At 37.8% G+C, this 17,359-nt stretch overlaps 1 protein-coding gene across 2 annotated transcripts in view; it reads right to left on the bottom strand.

Annotated features, from left to right (window-relative positions):
• The window catches only part of ANKRD31 (ankyrin repeat domain 31), a 64,560-nt gene that overhangs the window by 6,901 nt on the left and 40,300 nt on the right, over positions 1–17,359 (bottom strand). For both annotated transcript variants that reach the window (XM_038124991.1, XM_038124992.1), the window contains exons 19-22: positions 17,179–17,275; positions 12,288–13,347; positions 9,000–9,140; positions 8,317–8,413 (exon numbers count right to left, since the gene is read on the bottom strand). In XM_038124991.1, the coding sequence (XP_037980919.1) occupies positions 8,317–8,413; positions 9,000–9,140; positions 12,288–13,347; positions 17,179–17,275 (1,395 nt within the window). The remainder of the gene's footprint in view (positions 1–8,316; positions 8,414–8,999; positions 9,141–12,287; positions 13,348–17,178; positions 17,276–17,359) is intronic.

Below are 17,359 nucleotides of genomic sequence, written 5' to 3' on the forward strand. Positions count from 1 at the left end.
AAGATGTTACACTTTTTCAAGACAGACAGTTAATATTTAATAGTTCATCTGTTTCTAAATGTCTGAAAAATGTACAATAGAAATATTGCTTCATAACCTTCTTGAGAGCACTACCCAGATAAGTGATATGAATATATTATTTTCCACTAACTTTCTGCCTACATCATGTTCTTATATAGTGACTGTTTTTTCTCCTATATATCCTGGGGTATATGGCTGTTACAGTGTAACAAATGCTCATTATGTGACATATACTGAATTATTATTTTTCAGGTACCTTGGATTGGTGCATCAAGATATTGTTACATTGTTCATTTAACCATGTGGCAAAGTCAAGTCCACCAATGTATTGAAGAAATCCAACGTTTCAATAGTCCCTCAGAGAAACAAAATGACAATTTAAATCTTAGTGGCCCTTTTTTTGCTATAGATATAAAATGTTTTTATCCCCAAAAGGTAACAGAAGTATAATTGACATATATGCCAATACTAACTGAGAACTGTGCACATCCTCCCATAAAAGAATCTATCTTGAAGACTGAATTTATAAATAAATAAAATAAAATAAGTACTTTAAAATAAAACAGAATGGCTGGTTCCATTTTTCTTATTAAAAATATTTTCTATTAAAAATAGTTTTACACAGCTGTCCAGATGACCTTTCAGGTTTTCAAGTCCATCACTGTATTTAAATATCAATATTAATGATTTTGAACTCAACATCAACAAAAGCATATACTAGTATCCATTCTTAAAAGACCCAAAGATTGCTTTAGAAATAATTGCAGGAGACTATTTCTTGGTATGACTAGGACAGTGTAGGTTTCCAGCATATGATTCTTTCTTTTTAACCTATTATGTTATTGTTGTAGACTTGTAATGATTCACTTGTATACTCACTTGAAAGGAAAATGGCTCTCTAAAATTATTTCTAACCATTTTAGAAAACCTGAAATTAATGTGCCAAGATAGTACATAAAAAGTTCCAGCTCTGAACTTGGGTAATTAAAACCAGAACACTTTAAAATTCTTGCAGTTTATAGCAGACTGAAATGCAGGTTGGAAGAAACAGAAGACAAGTTATAAATCAAGTTTCAGTTCAGGTCAGAACAGCCTTTTGAAACACCAACAGCTCCTGTTTCTCATGCACTGGTAAAATCTACAGCAGCTGTTTTTTGAGTTTTATGTACAGCCTCAGAACAACTTCTAGAGCCTTCTCCTACACTGTTATCACATGGTGATTGAAAGACTGAATTGTTTTGTTTAAAAGCTTTGTCGTAACTTTGCTAAAAGTGATTCCTGAAAAAAAACCACCAACCAGATGAAAAAGTGATAAAATTTGAACACTTCCCAAGATAAAATCATCAGGTAATCTCCTAAATATTTTCACCTCCTGTTACCAATATGATGCCAAAACAGTCTGTCTTGTCTGTCTAAAGCAAAGCAGCAGGCAGATGTCAGTGCCTCTTGAAGGCTGATGTGTCTCACACTGCCTTGCATTTATTGCTTTCATAAATAAAACAAGAGAAGACTTGTTCCAGGAAGATAATCTACAACAATTCTGTTTGTCTCAGTCTTCTCTCAGTCTCCACCGGACCACCAAAGCAAATGAAAATGCTATAGTGCACCTGATAAGTAAGAAGATGAGTTTGCTATCAAAGGATTCTTTTACCACTTGTTTCACAAAGTAAAAAAGGCCAGAAAGCCAATGTTCAAAGCACTCAACTAGGAGTCAGCTTTAGGTACTCTGGCTGGATTTCTCAGGAGAACATATTTTCTGTATCAAAAAAAAGGGCAAAAGTTTTAACAAGCAAGTTTCCAACTAGATATTGGGGAAAAATTCATCCTGAGCATGGTTAAACATAGGAATTCCCATCCCTGAAAATATGCAGAATTTGCCTGGACAAGGCATCAAGAAACCTTATCTAATTTGGAAACAGATCCTACTTTGAACAGAAGGTTGGACTGAAGACCTCCAAAGGTCCCACTGAATCTATGTTAGCCTACGATTCTGTGCTATCACGGTATCATCTGATTTCTTCTGAAATAATTTTCCAATTTCAGAAAAATCTGGCTTACAGATAAGAATTACAGACATCAGATACTTAGAATTGGCTTCCATGGCATGCAGTCCCTGATAGTTGTTTCTTCCCCTACCCTCCTCTGCCTACTCACAATTTTTGGCCCTCTGAAAAGTGATTTTTGTTTGGTTCTTGCAAGCTACATAGCTCAAGTCTGAATCAATCATGTGACATTTTACCTCCTACCCTGCTGACAGTCAAATAATAGCAGGTAGAGGATTTTGGAAAGCAAGCCTATACCTCAGCCAAGGTATGCAGTTACTGGAAAATACTGCTTTGTAAATTCTGCAGACAGAACTGTGCATTTCTTTGTAAAGCATGTAAGCATGTAAAGCAAATGCCTGGAACTTTACAGTACTGAAAAGTACTTTCAAGCATTTTGCCTGTAAGCCAGGGAGAAAAAATATATATGAGATGTCAGAGTTTTGTTTTTTGTTTGTATACGGTTTGTTCATTGGGGGTTTTTAAATATTTCAAGTACTTCTCTTTCACATCACTGTTGCCATTATTAGTAGTATGATAAGCTAGTACTTCAATAATACTCAGTCAAAAAAATTTAGATATATAGAATCAAGTTCCTTAAGCCATGCTATTTTTGTCAGAAATAATAAATTTGGGGTTCTCAGTTTACATCTTGGCTTTTCAACCACGAATTTTATTCATCATCTTTTCCTGCTTTCCTTCAAAATCACGAAGAAGATAATAGTAAAGTTTTCTAGTGAAAGTAGTTTCTAACATAACTGTCTGAGCCTAACCAGAACCTGGGGTTCTGATGTGGACTACAGCACAGCACAAAATATATTTTTTTACAATGGGCTAGATTTATTGTTTGGATTATGTTACAAAGTATCTTCAGCAGTTCAAATACGCATATGAGATCCCTGTCCTGAAAAGTTTACAATTAAAAGGATAATGGAAGATGTTGCAAATATGCATATGCAGTGTTTTCTAGTAGCTTGATTTTACATTTGTTTAGGTACTGACACATATAACAGCTAAGTTTCATCTAACTGGAATGATTCACGTGGATTTAAATGCTCTCCTGTTAAGTCAGCCATTTCAGCATCACAGCTTTGTACTGGAGTACAAGTCAGGACGAATGACTATCAAGAAAACTGAAATTAATTACCTTTCTATCATTTTCCAGGACTAGTAAAGCCCACAAAGTAAACTAGTTTAAAGCAAACTTTTACAGCTGAGCTTTACCTTCAGATTTTATTTAGCACAGTAAAAGTAAAACAGCGGTGGCATTGTATGTGCCTAGTTCTTTGGAAACAGAACGGGAGGGCAAACCAATGCAGTAAATCCATCTATGGGTTATGGGCCTCCTCACATCACTTAGAAAATTTCATTTAAGAGCCCTATTGAAGCACACATCCTGAGATGCTTGCAAAGGGAATTTCCTTCTGAAATAGGAGTTTGCTTTTTATAGTTTATTTTAGAAAATTTGACTCAGACCTCCACAGAAAAGATTTGAGATCCACAAGGCAGAGATGTCAAAACTGAGATGGTGGATAAATTTTTAAGCATTATACTGCATGTTCAGCAACTTTTTTTCTTCAACTGACAGAGTAATTATAGTAAGTATGAACAATTTATATATGGAACAACATTCCTGTAAATTTAGAATTTATTAATTTTTACTATAACACGTATCTTTAATTTTGCAGTATCTCCACTGTCTGTTAATGGTTAGTTCTGTTACATTATAACTGTACACTCTTGCTGTAACTGTTTCCATTCAGGACTGAGCACCTAGATGGTAGGGTGACAATGACCATATATGCTACAAGACGGTTATTTTGGCAAGAAGAACACAAATAGTAGGCATATTTGAGAAAATGTCAACGTGGCTGTTCATTTGTTCAGCAGAGATACATAACTTCTATAAACCACAGTTTTTGTTACTTTTCAATTAATATCAAAGAGCAGTTCAATCTGGGTTTTTGATATAAATAAATGTAGCAATCTACTACACAACCTATTTTTTGTAACTTTAAAGACCACCTTCCTCTAAATATTCCGCCCTGCCATTTAAGATACTAAGCCTGTTTCCTTCTATTAAAAAAAAAAAAGGACAATAAAGGATTTTCTCCAGAGGTTTCTCAGCTTAATTCTTTGCAAGGTAGCCGTATGGCCTATGTACAGAAGCATTAAGAATTGCTTTAAAATGTAGATGCACTTTCAATTTACAGTAACGAACAAAGACTAGATTCACTTCTGTTTTCTGTCTTACTGCCTCCCACGGCAGACCTGGCTTGGCACTGTTATCCTTGCCAGTGCAGTATTATCTGACACTGGGGTTTGAGCTGGTCACTCTAACTTTGCACTGTGGTGAGTCAGGGTCATCCCTCCGTAGTGTAATCACAGGCAGTAGAGGCAAAAATACCAAATGAAGTGCAATAGGCACAAGTATTACAGACAGGGTTTAATATGCAATCAATGTAAAAATGCAATACTGAAACACAAAGTTACAAGCTTGGTCAACTACACAAAGGTCAAAGCATCTTCAGAAGCATTTCCACACCACCCTTTAAATTAGATTACAGAAGATTATTTAGCAATGCTTATGTATCATATTTCTCCATCTAAATCCAGAAGACATTTCTCCATGGTATTATTTTTTGAGACATTTAACTGAGTACTCAGTTAAATTATATGAAGTTATTTTGTTAACTACACCAAAATAGCAAAATGTTTCTAATTTGGACACAAGAGAGTCGACCACATTGAGCTCTGAAAAACGCTGCTATTGGGTCATTTAGATCTAATCTAAACCCTCAGGAGTGTAATCATTTTTCCCCAGCACTCTTTCCCTCCCACACACAAATCAATTCCATGCCACCTACTTTTCTTTTTTCTTTCATATCTCTTGCATAGCCCTTGCATCCACCATTAGGTTTTCTAGACTGCTAAAAAAACACTTACTCACAAATTCCCTGGCAACAGCTGCTTCTCCTTCAGCACACAGCTCCCACAACTTGTGTTTGTGGCAGGGATGTGGTGTTTGGCTGCATGTTACTCAGGTCAAAGCTCCCAAGAGGCTGAGCAGTGGAGCCACTACCAGGATTCTGATAGTGCTGGCGGTTCCTTGTGATAAAATTCTTTCCTAGCAGTATGAAAAGATACTTTTGTTCGAAGAACAAGAAGTATCACTTCACACTGATGGTTTAATGCACATGCACAGAGAAGTTATGCTTTTTATTTTTCTTAATTTGTTTCTTTGTATTTTCATTTAGCCTTTTATCACCTAACACATGTAAAGGCAAACTTGCCTTTGCTCCTTTATGAACCCAGCAGTTGCTGCTGTAAAATGATTTGGGCTTGTTTTTTGGGTTTTTTTAAACCTATATCTTCCTTCGCAAAATTACAACAGACACCGCAAAATTCTAACTTGAAAAGTAGCCTACTAAATGTATGTGTTTCATTGCTTGCCTCACAGAAAACAGCAACATACCATATCACGTACGATCATAGCACAACTTTTTCACTTGTTTTCAAGCATTCCTCCTGAGTTCAGTTTAAAATTTAATACTCCATACCTGAAATAATACTACCATAAACATTTCAAAACAGTTTATGGTTCAGCCATAAAGAAATCATTTGGATTCCCTTGAAAACACTCTTCTTCCATACAACTTTGGGACCTTTCATGAACTAAAGGTGAAAAAGAGCTGTTTTAATCTTTACAGGTGGCTAATGGTTATTAAAGGCAGTAAGGGATTGCCTGAGCACAAGAATTGGACTAGTCATGCTGTTTTCCAAAGACTGTCTTCCTGAAATAGCAATCTGCAAAATGAATGTGCACATTACACTTACTGTAACAACTGAATAAGCTTTTCTTTTAAGCCACTTTGCTGGAATTTCAATGTGAAATATCTAGCACCAATATTTGCTCTACAACTTAAATCTGTTCTTCAGCCGACATCGGCTTCTGAATCCTGGTTATTCTTGGTAATTTTTAACAAAAATTATGACAAATATCAGAAAGCACAGAGAAAATCTAAGCCACATAGTAACAGTTTCTTCTGTTTTCCTGCATACAGATAGTCTAAAAGTACTGCTCATTTGCTTAATGTTTACTTTTCACTCAGGCTTGATTATGGTAATTCTTCCTTTCTGCTAACATGATCCTAGGAGAGATTGAAGACTCAGACTCAAAGAAGATATATACACTGGAATTTAGTTAGGATTTAGATGACCACTTCCAAAATCGCAATCTCTAATGCTTCTATTAAATACCTGCATTGGTCTGGGACTGCTTTACTTCATGGGCTCTTCAAGTTTTATTTTACTAACACCTCTAAGGTATCTAGAAGTCTGTTGCTACATAAACATTGAAGCACCTTATAAATCTCAACCAAGCTGAAAAACTGGACCATTTCTTATGTTAGCTGCCACAGAACAGCAACTCCTTCTCTTCTTGCCAAGGGACCTTGATTTGGTAGAGGCTTCAAGGACAAGCTTCCTAAACTGGGCTGTACAAAAAGTTCATTGGTAGCTGCTTCTTTCTATTACAAGATGGCTAGGTGTAGCCACTGCATATATAATTTTCTTCCCACTTCTCCATGCTCTTCATACAGTAGCTCAATGAACACTGGGTTAGGTATGGGAAGCTACAAGGAGAGTGAGGGAGGGGTATTAAAAATAATAGCATTCTCCTCCAAAATTGCTCAAATTCCCAGACCCCAGTCTTCTTTTTTAACGATGCTCTGGGATGCACAGAAAAAAAATCAATAATATAGAAAGAAAAAAGAAGTTTGGTTCTCTGAAAAGCAGAAAAAACTTCTAATATATAATACACACAGGCCCTAAGCATATTAGAAAGATAAAAGAGTGCCTGAGAATGTCTCCAGGTAAGCGGTACAGAATCGTTCACATCCACACCAGCAAACTTTCCTCTGCTTTTGAGCAGGGTGGCTGCAGGCAAAGTATCTGATGGAAAAAGCACTTGGAACAAGCTAACTCATGAACTGAGCTTGGGAACCATTTGAGGGTTGTCCAATGACCAGAACTGTACTCACAAAAAACCAGTGCAGATTAATTCTCTTCTGAAACAATTTAAGGCACTGTTTAATGTCCTACATATCTGGCCATGTAGTATCTGAAATGGAACTGAAACTGAGAAGACTTTGAGTTTCCCTCCCTCAACTTCTCATCTAACACTAATGGTTAGGCAGGGGCTACTGCCATCTTAAATCACATATCATAAAAAACTTCCTTAAATACTCTTTTCCAGATGACCCTGGACTACTTGGGGAAAAACACTTGCTGATCTTCAGACCAATTTTTGTTTGTCAAGAATAGTTCTTGAATAAATAGATTTCTCTGTTCTAGAAGTTACAATGTTTATCATAAATTTTTTCACAATACAAATAATTCAGTAAAACTAGTGAAATTTTCAAAAGCCTATCAAAAAGTTTGGAAACTAAATCCAGATCTAAGTCACTTACACCTGGTAAAAACTGAAGTTACTGAAGAAAGGAAGAATAAACTCACCATCTGGAAGCTCTTAGCCTGAAGCAAATACCAGCAGAACACAATTATTTGGATATCAAGTTAGTTCTTTTGAACTATCATCTTAAAATTTACTTTCAGTATGTTAAAAACAGACCAATCCTGGTGTCCCAGTTCACATAAAGTGGAATGTCTTATCAAATTAACAGAATCAATCCCAAAAACCCAAAAGCTTTATGGACTCCAAGTACCACCGGCTGTCAAAGAGACTTGTGTTTCCCTGAGAATACATTGCTTATCAAACTTAGACTGAGGTTCTTAAGGTTCTTTGCTAAGCAGTTCTGAAAAATTGTTCAGTGTCATTTTGTCATATCAGTGCACTTTGTTTCTTTTGACTATTTATTTCTAGAGAATTAAGTATCCTCCTAATTATTACTGTTGCTTGGGCAATAGAATAAAAAATATTAAAACAGCTTACTCGAAACTTCACTTCATAGGAAATATTCTAATATAAAGTGTTGGGGTTTTTTTACATAGCAACCAAATAATTAGTAACTATTATCTTCACACAACAAATATATGGAAGAAGTGTAGTTTTTTAGACTTCGTGTACAAGTTCTGGCACTATTTACATTTCAAGATCAAGATCAGTGATAACCATATACCCCAGGAAAAAAAATCAGAAAGCAACACAGAAATTCTAGAAGCTTTAAGTTCTTTAGAACTAACTTTCTGCTGCTTTCAGTATGAAGAATATTAGATTTTAAGTGGTACATACCCAAAGGATTTCCTTTCTGTGTTGGTAACTCCAGGTCACTGGAAACTGACACTTCACCAACACTAAACTTTGACAATTCTGTCCCAAGATATGTAACCTGTAAAAAGAAACCTAGATGGATAAGTGATTTTTTTAATTAGTATTTTTTGGTGGTTTTTTTTTCTGATAGGTGTAGAAACTTCACTTTTCTTTTAAAACTGAGTTTATGCACTTTTAAGCCTAATTTGCATCTGTCAAGACCAAGGAGAAATTATGCTAATTTGATTTCTAATTGAAAAAAAACCCAAGCATAATACAGCCCATCTGTAATGCCATTTAAACTCTGCCAGTGTTTTTGTAACAGTCATGCATGACACCCTGATACTTCTGTAAGTTTGCTCCTTTTTATTCAAACTACCTTCCAGCTTTCTCTATCAGTCTTAATCATCTTTAAAGCTACTCTTTCAAATCCCTTTTAGCTTACAGTGTGAGCACTCCATGTTCTTTCAACATTCATGACAAGTTCATCACTACAGCTATGTAGCTACAGCACCTTCTTTGCTGCTCATTCATTAGAAGTGAGAAGATATTTGAAATTCAGGCTTGTACCCTCTTTTGCTTTAATAACAGTAAGGAAATCAAGATTAGTGAAACCTGTTACAGCCATTCATTATTGCTAACTTCAGGAATCAAATCAGGCCTACCTTATTCCACACATACTTCCATGTCACAGAAATATCACTTCCTAGTAGATCTTTAACCCACTGAACTGGATTCTGTAGTATTTGTCCTTTACTGGTTCTGATCTTGCCATTCTTCAAGAGTGTAGCTTTATGACTGAATTCCTAAAAAAAGAGTAAGAAATAATTTCAATTCATAAATTAACAAATATAAGATCTTTGAAACATGAAAAATAACAATATAGCTGAAAAGTTGCAGCTAATTCTGTTTTTCTCTGGAAAAAAAAAAGTAATCTAATGCCACTATCAAAAACTGTACAAAATAAGATGATTTATTCCACCAGAATAACATGCTTTAGCCAATCATAGGACAAATCCTCCCGTGTGCGTTTGTCAGACCTGTATTTGTATCTTAGTTCCTCTTACACATAACAAGGCTTTGAATAAATTAATGTGCAACAGTGAACTCAAGCACTTACACAAAGGCAAATCTGTGCAACAAGAAACTGCTATAAGAGGTAAATATATGTCAGAGTGCAGTTTCAGCAACCAGTCAAACATTAAACATATTTGCAAAAAAAATTCACTTTTATCAAGGGATATGACTTACATGTTTTAGGGGGAATCTAACAGCCTTACCTCATGCAAAATTATGAATGAACTTATAGTTAATGCCTCTTTCATAATGGTAATATAGCCCAGTTCTGCAAACATTTATACCTTTCCAGAAGCACAAGTTATAGCTGTTTATAGTTGAGTAAGTCATGGTTTTGTCATATTGGCCTCAGTTGCCTAACACAGCTAAATAATGCAACAATTAGCTCTTGATCAACTCTGTTAGAACTTAGTAAGGTCACTTATCATTCATAAGGTTAAACAATCCCAGTAAGAGAATGATGCACCAGAAAATACTGAACCATCTCCCACCACATCCACTGGCTTGGGGTTGCTTTAAGAATTAAATTAAGACAATTAACCCAAATATTTCAATAAGCACTCAACCGAGTTCATAAGTTCACAGTTTCACAGCCTAGGTCTACAGCATTCAACAACTGCATTCTGCCTGCCCAAAGCTAACCTTAAGTTAGGACTATGTACCAGCTGTATGTTGTTATCAAATACATCTCTGTAATGATAAAGAAGGGAAATTAACTGATCATCTCTTTGCAATGCAAACAGACACTGGCTTCTAAATTTCAATTTCCATAGCACTGTCTTCCAACACATAAATGAGTGTCATTTTCATCCTAGTAAACATCACTGACTTTTCTACATGCCAAACACTAGTACTTGCAGCATTGGGTTATAATTCCTTAGGATCTACATGCATCAAGTTGCTATCACAGACAACTGTCTTGAAAAATTACAGTAGGACTACTGAGATTTTCATCCTTCCACTTAGTCATCTTGCAGTTCAAAAGAATATTACATGGTCTTCAAAAAAAAAGAAGCATGTCTCCATACCTATCATATGGCCTGATGTACAGCCTTGTAACTTATACTACCCTATATTCCAGAACACAAGACCACATGAAATGGCAGCTCTCAGCAGAAAAGCATTCCTGAGATTATAAGTGTGTAGGAAAAGGAGTTCTTTCTACATTAACTAAACTGGTGAGTTGGCTGAAAAGAACTTTTCATACTTTTATCAATATGCTGCCCTGGAAATTAACTAGCTGTGTTGGTTTTGCACAGCCTGGTTTATCATAGTGGGGGAGGGCCACAGACGTGCCTTCTGTGAGAAGCTGTCAGAAGCTTCCACCATGTCTGGCAGAACCAGTCCCTGATGGCTCTGAGGATGTACATGCTTCTGGCCACATCTGGGCCAATTAGAGATGTTGGTAATGCCTCTGTTATAACGTATGTAAGAAGAAAAACAAAACAAAATGGGCAAAGTTTTTCCTTGCCAGAGAAGAGGACGAGGTGAGAAAGTGTGAGGGAAACAACCTGGAGACACCAAAGTCAGTGGAGAAGGAGAGGAGGAGGCGCTCCAGGTGCCAGAGCTGAGATTCCTCTGCAGGCCGTGGTGCAGACCATGGTGAAGGAGCTGTGCCCCTGCAGCCCTTGGGGATCCACAGGGATGCAGAGATCCACCTGCGGCCTTTGGGGGAGGTGCCCATGCTGGAGCGGGTGGATGCCTGGGAGGCTGTGGTCCAGTGGGAGACTCTATGGAGAGAGGGGCCTCTGCTTCCAGGTTGGAGCAGCCTGTCCTTGGAGGACTCCGTGGAAGAGTGACCATGCCCCAGCAGTTTTGGGAGGACTGCAACTCATCAGACTGGAATGGGGAAGTTCACAGAGAATTGTCTCCTGTAAGAGGGACAACACAGCGTAGCAGGAGGACTCCTCTCCCTGAGCAACGGAAGAAAACCTTGAGTGATGAACTGACCAAAATCCCCACGCCCTGTCTCCCTATGCTGTCAGTGGGAAGGAAGGAGGGGTTGGGGGGAAAAAGGTGGTTTTTAAGGGCTTATTTTTACTTCTAATTATCCTCCTCTGATTTTGTCAGCAATAAATTCACTTTACACATCTAAGCTCAGCCTGTTTTGCCCTTGGAGTGTTTTCTCCTGGTCTTTATTTCAACTTGTGAAGACTTCATTAAATTTTTCTCTCTCTTCTGCCCAGCTGTGGAAGGGGAGGGCAAGTGAGTGACTTTTGTGGGTGCCTGGCATTTGGCCAATGTCAGACCATGACACTAGCTCACATCTGGGAATTCAGTCAATGATTCCCTCATATACTCAATACTAGCCCCTAGCAGCTGTTGTAAAAATACGTTCTTTATTTGGAGGGACAGGGAAATGCTTTTGTATTAAAAAATAGGGGTTTCTTTTTTTTTTCAAATATGGTTCATACCATACAGTAGGTTTATAGAATCAGCAAGCATGTAAGCAAGAAATTTTGCATGTATTCATGCCTATTACAGCACTACAAAATCCTGATGTCACATTTTTTATTTGAGGGACTTGACAGTTGTTTCCAAGAATGACATTAAGTCATAACAACAATTACATTCCTGCTCCTTTCAGTATGAAAACCATGTCGATTTTCATGAAAATCAATGTAGATCAGCCAAAGATTCCACTTATTTAATATTCTGGGTCTTAAAATTATGGGCTGACAGAAGACTTCATCCATACAATTTTCCTTTTAAACTCATGAACAGTTATCTATAACCAATGAATAAAAATATTCACTAGTAAGTGCTGAAGATGCAGACGAAACCATGAGAACTGCTGTTTCTCGTTTTAGTGTGTGGGGTATTTTCATTATCTGCTAATATTAATATTATTACTATTATAATTTCTCAACAATTACCTGCAGTTTGAATTCTAAAACATTTTCTCCGGGCTTTATTCTTCCCAATTCAAGCAGATCTATCAACTGATGCTTTTTCTTACTCTTCCATCTATATCTCACTTGTTTTTGTTCCCATTCCTGATTACCATAACTCTGTGAAGATTTCTCACTGGTATTTGCTGGAGAGTCTGTATTTGAGGAAAGATTAGTCAGCATGAGGTTGGCATTAAATGAATTCTCACTACTCTGAAAGATCGTTTGCTGCAAAGTATTAGAGAAGCTCTTTGTAGATGCTAATAAAATTTCTTGCTGCAGCTGCTGTTGCTGCTGGAAAGCTCCTTTCTTATTCATATATCTGTGCAGATCCTCATGTGAAGGAACCTGCTTGCAGTCACTGGTTGTCTGATAGACATTCCTACTGACAACAGTGCTTTGGGGTTCCACAGTATTTAATGTGTTGGTCATTGAAGTGTGATTTAAAGACCTGTTTCTTTGTCCTACAATTACTGCACAATCAGTGTCTTTTTGCTGTGCGCACTTTGTTTTAGCAGTGGAAACAGTAGGTTCTGAAGGCAATGTCATCACTTCTGCAGCATTTGTCAGCTTTGACACGCTGTCAAAGGCATATTCTCTTACTCTGTTTTCAGATGCCAAAACATGATCAGAAGCCTCCTTGCTTGAAATTGCTTCTTTCTTTGCTCCCGTCTCATACAAGCAGATGTGTGGATGTTGGATGCATTCCTGAGCTGAAAATCTATTTTCTAAAGAGATGTGTGCTTCTACTCTATTTCCATTAGGCTCACTGGCACCAAGCTCCATACTAAACATTCCTGTATTAGGACACATGATTTCATTAGCAGTTAAACTTTGTCTTGTATTGCTCCCATGAAAAGTAACTAAGTTTGAGATTTGCTTCTCTGATGATGAATTGAACATTTGCTTTGTTTTTCTGTAATTTTTTAATTTCTGCACTAATTTTTCCTGGTTTTGGGCAACAGTCAACAGGCTCTTTTGACTAGAAGCAAGGTTAACTAATTGTTTCCTTAGTGCGCCTTTTTTAAATGATTCCACTGAAGCCCTATAGAAAATAAAAAATAAAGACATTGGAGTTACTGTAAATACAAAATTAAAATAGTTAATAGACATAACTCACAAAGAACAAGAATATGTTTTAACATTTAAAATCTGCCAACATTTAAAATTTGAACAGTACTTCTATCTTGCATGAAGTTTAATGTTCAAATCCCAGGTTTATGAACAACAAAGCGCAAAATCCCAAAGTAGGATACAGAATTAAGATGCAGGTGGGAATCCCATAGAATTAGAATGTTAATAATCAAAACTTAGGAAATAGCCTTGCCTAAACCACTCCTTAATTCACAGGACTTATACTCCTATACCACCTTTAATCAAAGAATCAAAACTGTGCCTGTAGTATCACTAACTGCTCTTTTAATACCACAAATCATAGTAGTACATCGAATCCCATGTCTCAAAGGTCTACTTTGGAGCCTTTTAAAATGAGTCCATGATGAGTTCCTGAAGGATGATACTATAAGGATTTTTTTAAGGTGTACACAAGAAAAGATTTCATAAAGCTACCAATGTAATAATGCCACATGACCTTTATGTAAAGAGGACAGAACAGTTTAGAATGTTGCCTGTGTAATCTGGGAATGCTGTACATTCATCAGACCCTGCTCGCAGACTGAGCCTCGTTCCTGTGAGACCCCTTCCCCGGGGTACTTTACCACCTTTCTGCTGGAAGGGAATTCTTTATTTACCCCACTTTCTTTGGTACAAGAGCCATCAACTCAGTATAACATTATTTTTGCCCAATTCCCCTTCATGAGACAAGTGGCATCACTACAACTCTAGCACCATTTTGGGAAGACAGAGAAGTAACACAAGTTGCGTGGAACAGAAGTGCAGTTATGGTTTGCTTTTAAGGCCACCCACTGCAGAGATGCCACGGCAAGTAACACCATACCAGTCTCAAAAGAGACTGTTGAGGGGATCAGGACAAAGGTACACTAAGACGAGATGGCTCAGAACAAGGACAGAAAAAACACAGCTTGACAGTGTTGTAGTCTGTACTGTGATACTGCTTGGTATCTCGTGTGCTTGGAAAACATGTACCATCAACATATTAGCATACAGTCAATCACTGAGTAATCCATGACAACTATGGGCTTTCACACAGGCCAGTGAGGCTTCCACACACTTTTCTACCAGTTTTTGCTCTGGGAAGTTTTGTTGCTTTATTGCTATACAAGTACAGACAAAGATGCATCTGGAGAGGCAAAGACAGTGTGACTAAAATGACAAAGTAACTTACAGCCACTAAGAAATATAATACTTATTTTTTCTTAATTTTTCTCAGGTAAAAGATATATCTTAGTACCTTAGTACAGAAGATGCTAGTACCTATATCTGAGTACAGAAAAGGAGCAATGTAAGTAGTATCTCTCTCTGGGCCAACTAACTGAACAATTGGAAGATGGAAAATATGATGATGCCTCCCAATCTTCTAATGACTTATGTGACAAAAGTTATAAGCCAATAATTAAAAATAAGATGTTGACTATAAAAATAATGAAAAGTAAATATAATGTGATTTGGAATATAGCTCATTACTATTGATGAATGGCTGTTATATTAGCTGCAGGATACCTGCAATACCCAGAAATATTTATCACTTCACTCTGGAACACAAACTCAATCTCAGTACTAGAAAACAGGTAAGTTTGTGTAGCTATTAATTTTACTGTCCTTGTTTCTTAACTTAGTCACTATTTTGCCCACCAGGATGATCTGGAACTCCAACTCTTCATAAAATCCTTTTTTTAAAAAAATTACCTGTGTGATATGTGTATCTCACATTTTATAGCTGGCAAAATGGCTTATGACAGAAATATTTCAGTCTCTTTGCTCAACCAGACTTTATATTTTGCCATGGAACTACCTGAAAGTTTTACACTGCTGCTTTTACATGACCAGCCAAATCCTGCCCACAAAAGCAAGAATGGAAACATCCTCATCAGCTGGCCTAGAAGCATCTGTTGAACAGGATGCTACATTGTTAGGTGAACCTTCACAACATGACCAACCCTGAATCTTTCTCAGAAGGAAGTAAAAAGGGGCCTTGTGAAAGCTAGCATCATGAAGCTGCTAATTCACACAGTCCATGCTCACACTTAGATAAGCAATTCTAGCTGACATTTTAATTGTTCTCACAAAACTTGAACGTCTGCAAGCATGCTTCAAGTCATTTCTTTAAATGGCTCCTATTGGCCATTGGCTGAACACTCCTAACCTAGGAGTGCTGAAGAAACAAATCAGAGTCAGGGACACTCCAAGTAGTGTCTTGAAGTGCTATTACTTTTCTCCATGATACTGCAAAATGAGTCTAATTCCTCAATACCCCCACTTCCTAATTTCTGCTTAAGTATCATGGCTACATAAGGGGAAAAGTCCTGCTTATCAAACCTGATTTCCTTTTTAAACAAGGTAACCCACCTAGCTGATCAAGGGACGCCAGGTGATGTAATCTTCTTGGATTTCAGTAAAACTTGGTACCATCTCTCACAGGATCCTTCTGGACAAAATGACCAGATAAAATGAACACATCACATAATGGGTGAGCAACTGACTCACAGGTCAGGCTCAGAGGCTTCTAGTGAATGGGGTGACCTCAGGCTGGTGTCCTGTAACAGGGCTCTGTGCTCTTCAAAATCTTTACATCTTCACTTCACCTTCACTAGTAACTTGGATGCAGAACTGAAAGGGATACTAGGCAAGTTTGATAACAACACAAAACTGGGAGGAGCTGCTGACTCCCTTGAGAGCACGGAGGGCCCTGCAAAAGGGACCTCAACAAATCAGAGGACTAGGCAATCACCAACCATGTGAAGTTCAATAAGGAAAGTGATGAATTCTGCACCTGGGATGGGGCAAGCCTGGATGTATGGACAGACTGGGGAATGAAAGGCTGGAAAGCAGCTACATGGAAAAGGACCTGGGGGTCCTGATTGATGGCAAGTTGAACGGGGTCAGCAGTGCCCTGGCAACCTGGAGGGCCACCTGTGTCCTGGGGGCATCAGCCAGGCAAGGGAGGCGATTGTCCTGCTCTGCTCTGCACTGGGGCAGCCTCACCTCAAGTGCTGGGGCCGGCTCTGGATGCCACAATATCCTAATATAAGGCTAGAGAGTGTCCAAAGGAGCACCATGAGATGGTGAAAGGCCTCGAGAGCCTTGAGGGAAACTGTATGAGGAGCAGCTGAGGTCACCTTGCCTGGAGGACACTGAGAGGAGACCTCACTGCAATCTACATCTTCTTCTTGTAAGGGGAAGAGCAGGGACAGGTACAGATCTCTTCTCTAGGGTGACCAGTGACAAGACCCAAGGAAATCGCGTGAGGTTGTGTCAGGGGAGGTTTAGGATGGATATTAGGGAAAGGTTCTTCACACAGGGAGTAGCTGGGCACTGGAACAGGCTCTCCAGGGCAGTGGTCACAGCAGCAAGCCTGACAGAAGTGTTTGGACATTGCTCTCAGGTACATGGTGGGACAATGCTGTGCAGGCTAGGAGCTAGACACGATGATCCTTGTAAGTCACTTCCATCTCAGTATATTCTGTGATTCTGTGTTTTTCCACACATTCTGTATCGCTCACTGCCTAATTTCAATACTCACTGTGAGTACAGCAACTGATTTGTATGCTTTAGCTAAATCCTGAAGTTGTTCTTTCATGTAACTGAGGTAACTAAATCCAATACCGATCATGCTTCCAAAAAATCTGAATGAAAACTACACAGATTTACTTTTATGCCACTATATGCTCCTACAACTTCTATCACTACTACTGCAAAGAACAGCTTTCTATGAATACAATCCTTGTATTCTACTTACCTGTATTTTTTAGCAAGGGTATCCCTCTCTGTTTTCTGGTTTGCAAGTATTTCATTCAAAGTATCTTGTATCTGAGACAGCCTTTGGAAATACACATCTGTTCAAGATTTTGAAATAATCAAAATTATGATGGCGATAAGAAGTAGGAAATCATTTCATTAATAGCATTTTCAGTGTAGCA

Source organism: Motacilla alba, chromosome Z (genome assembly GCF_015832195.1).
Source record: "Motacilla alba alba isolate MOTALB_02 chromosome Z, Motacilla_alba_V1.0_pri, whole genome shotgun sequence".
Taxonomy (NCBI): Eukaryota; Metazoa; Chordata; class Aves; order Passeriformes; family Motacillidae; genus Motacilla; species Motacilla alba.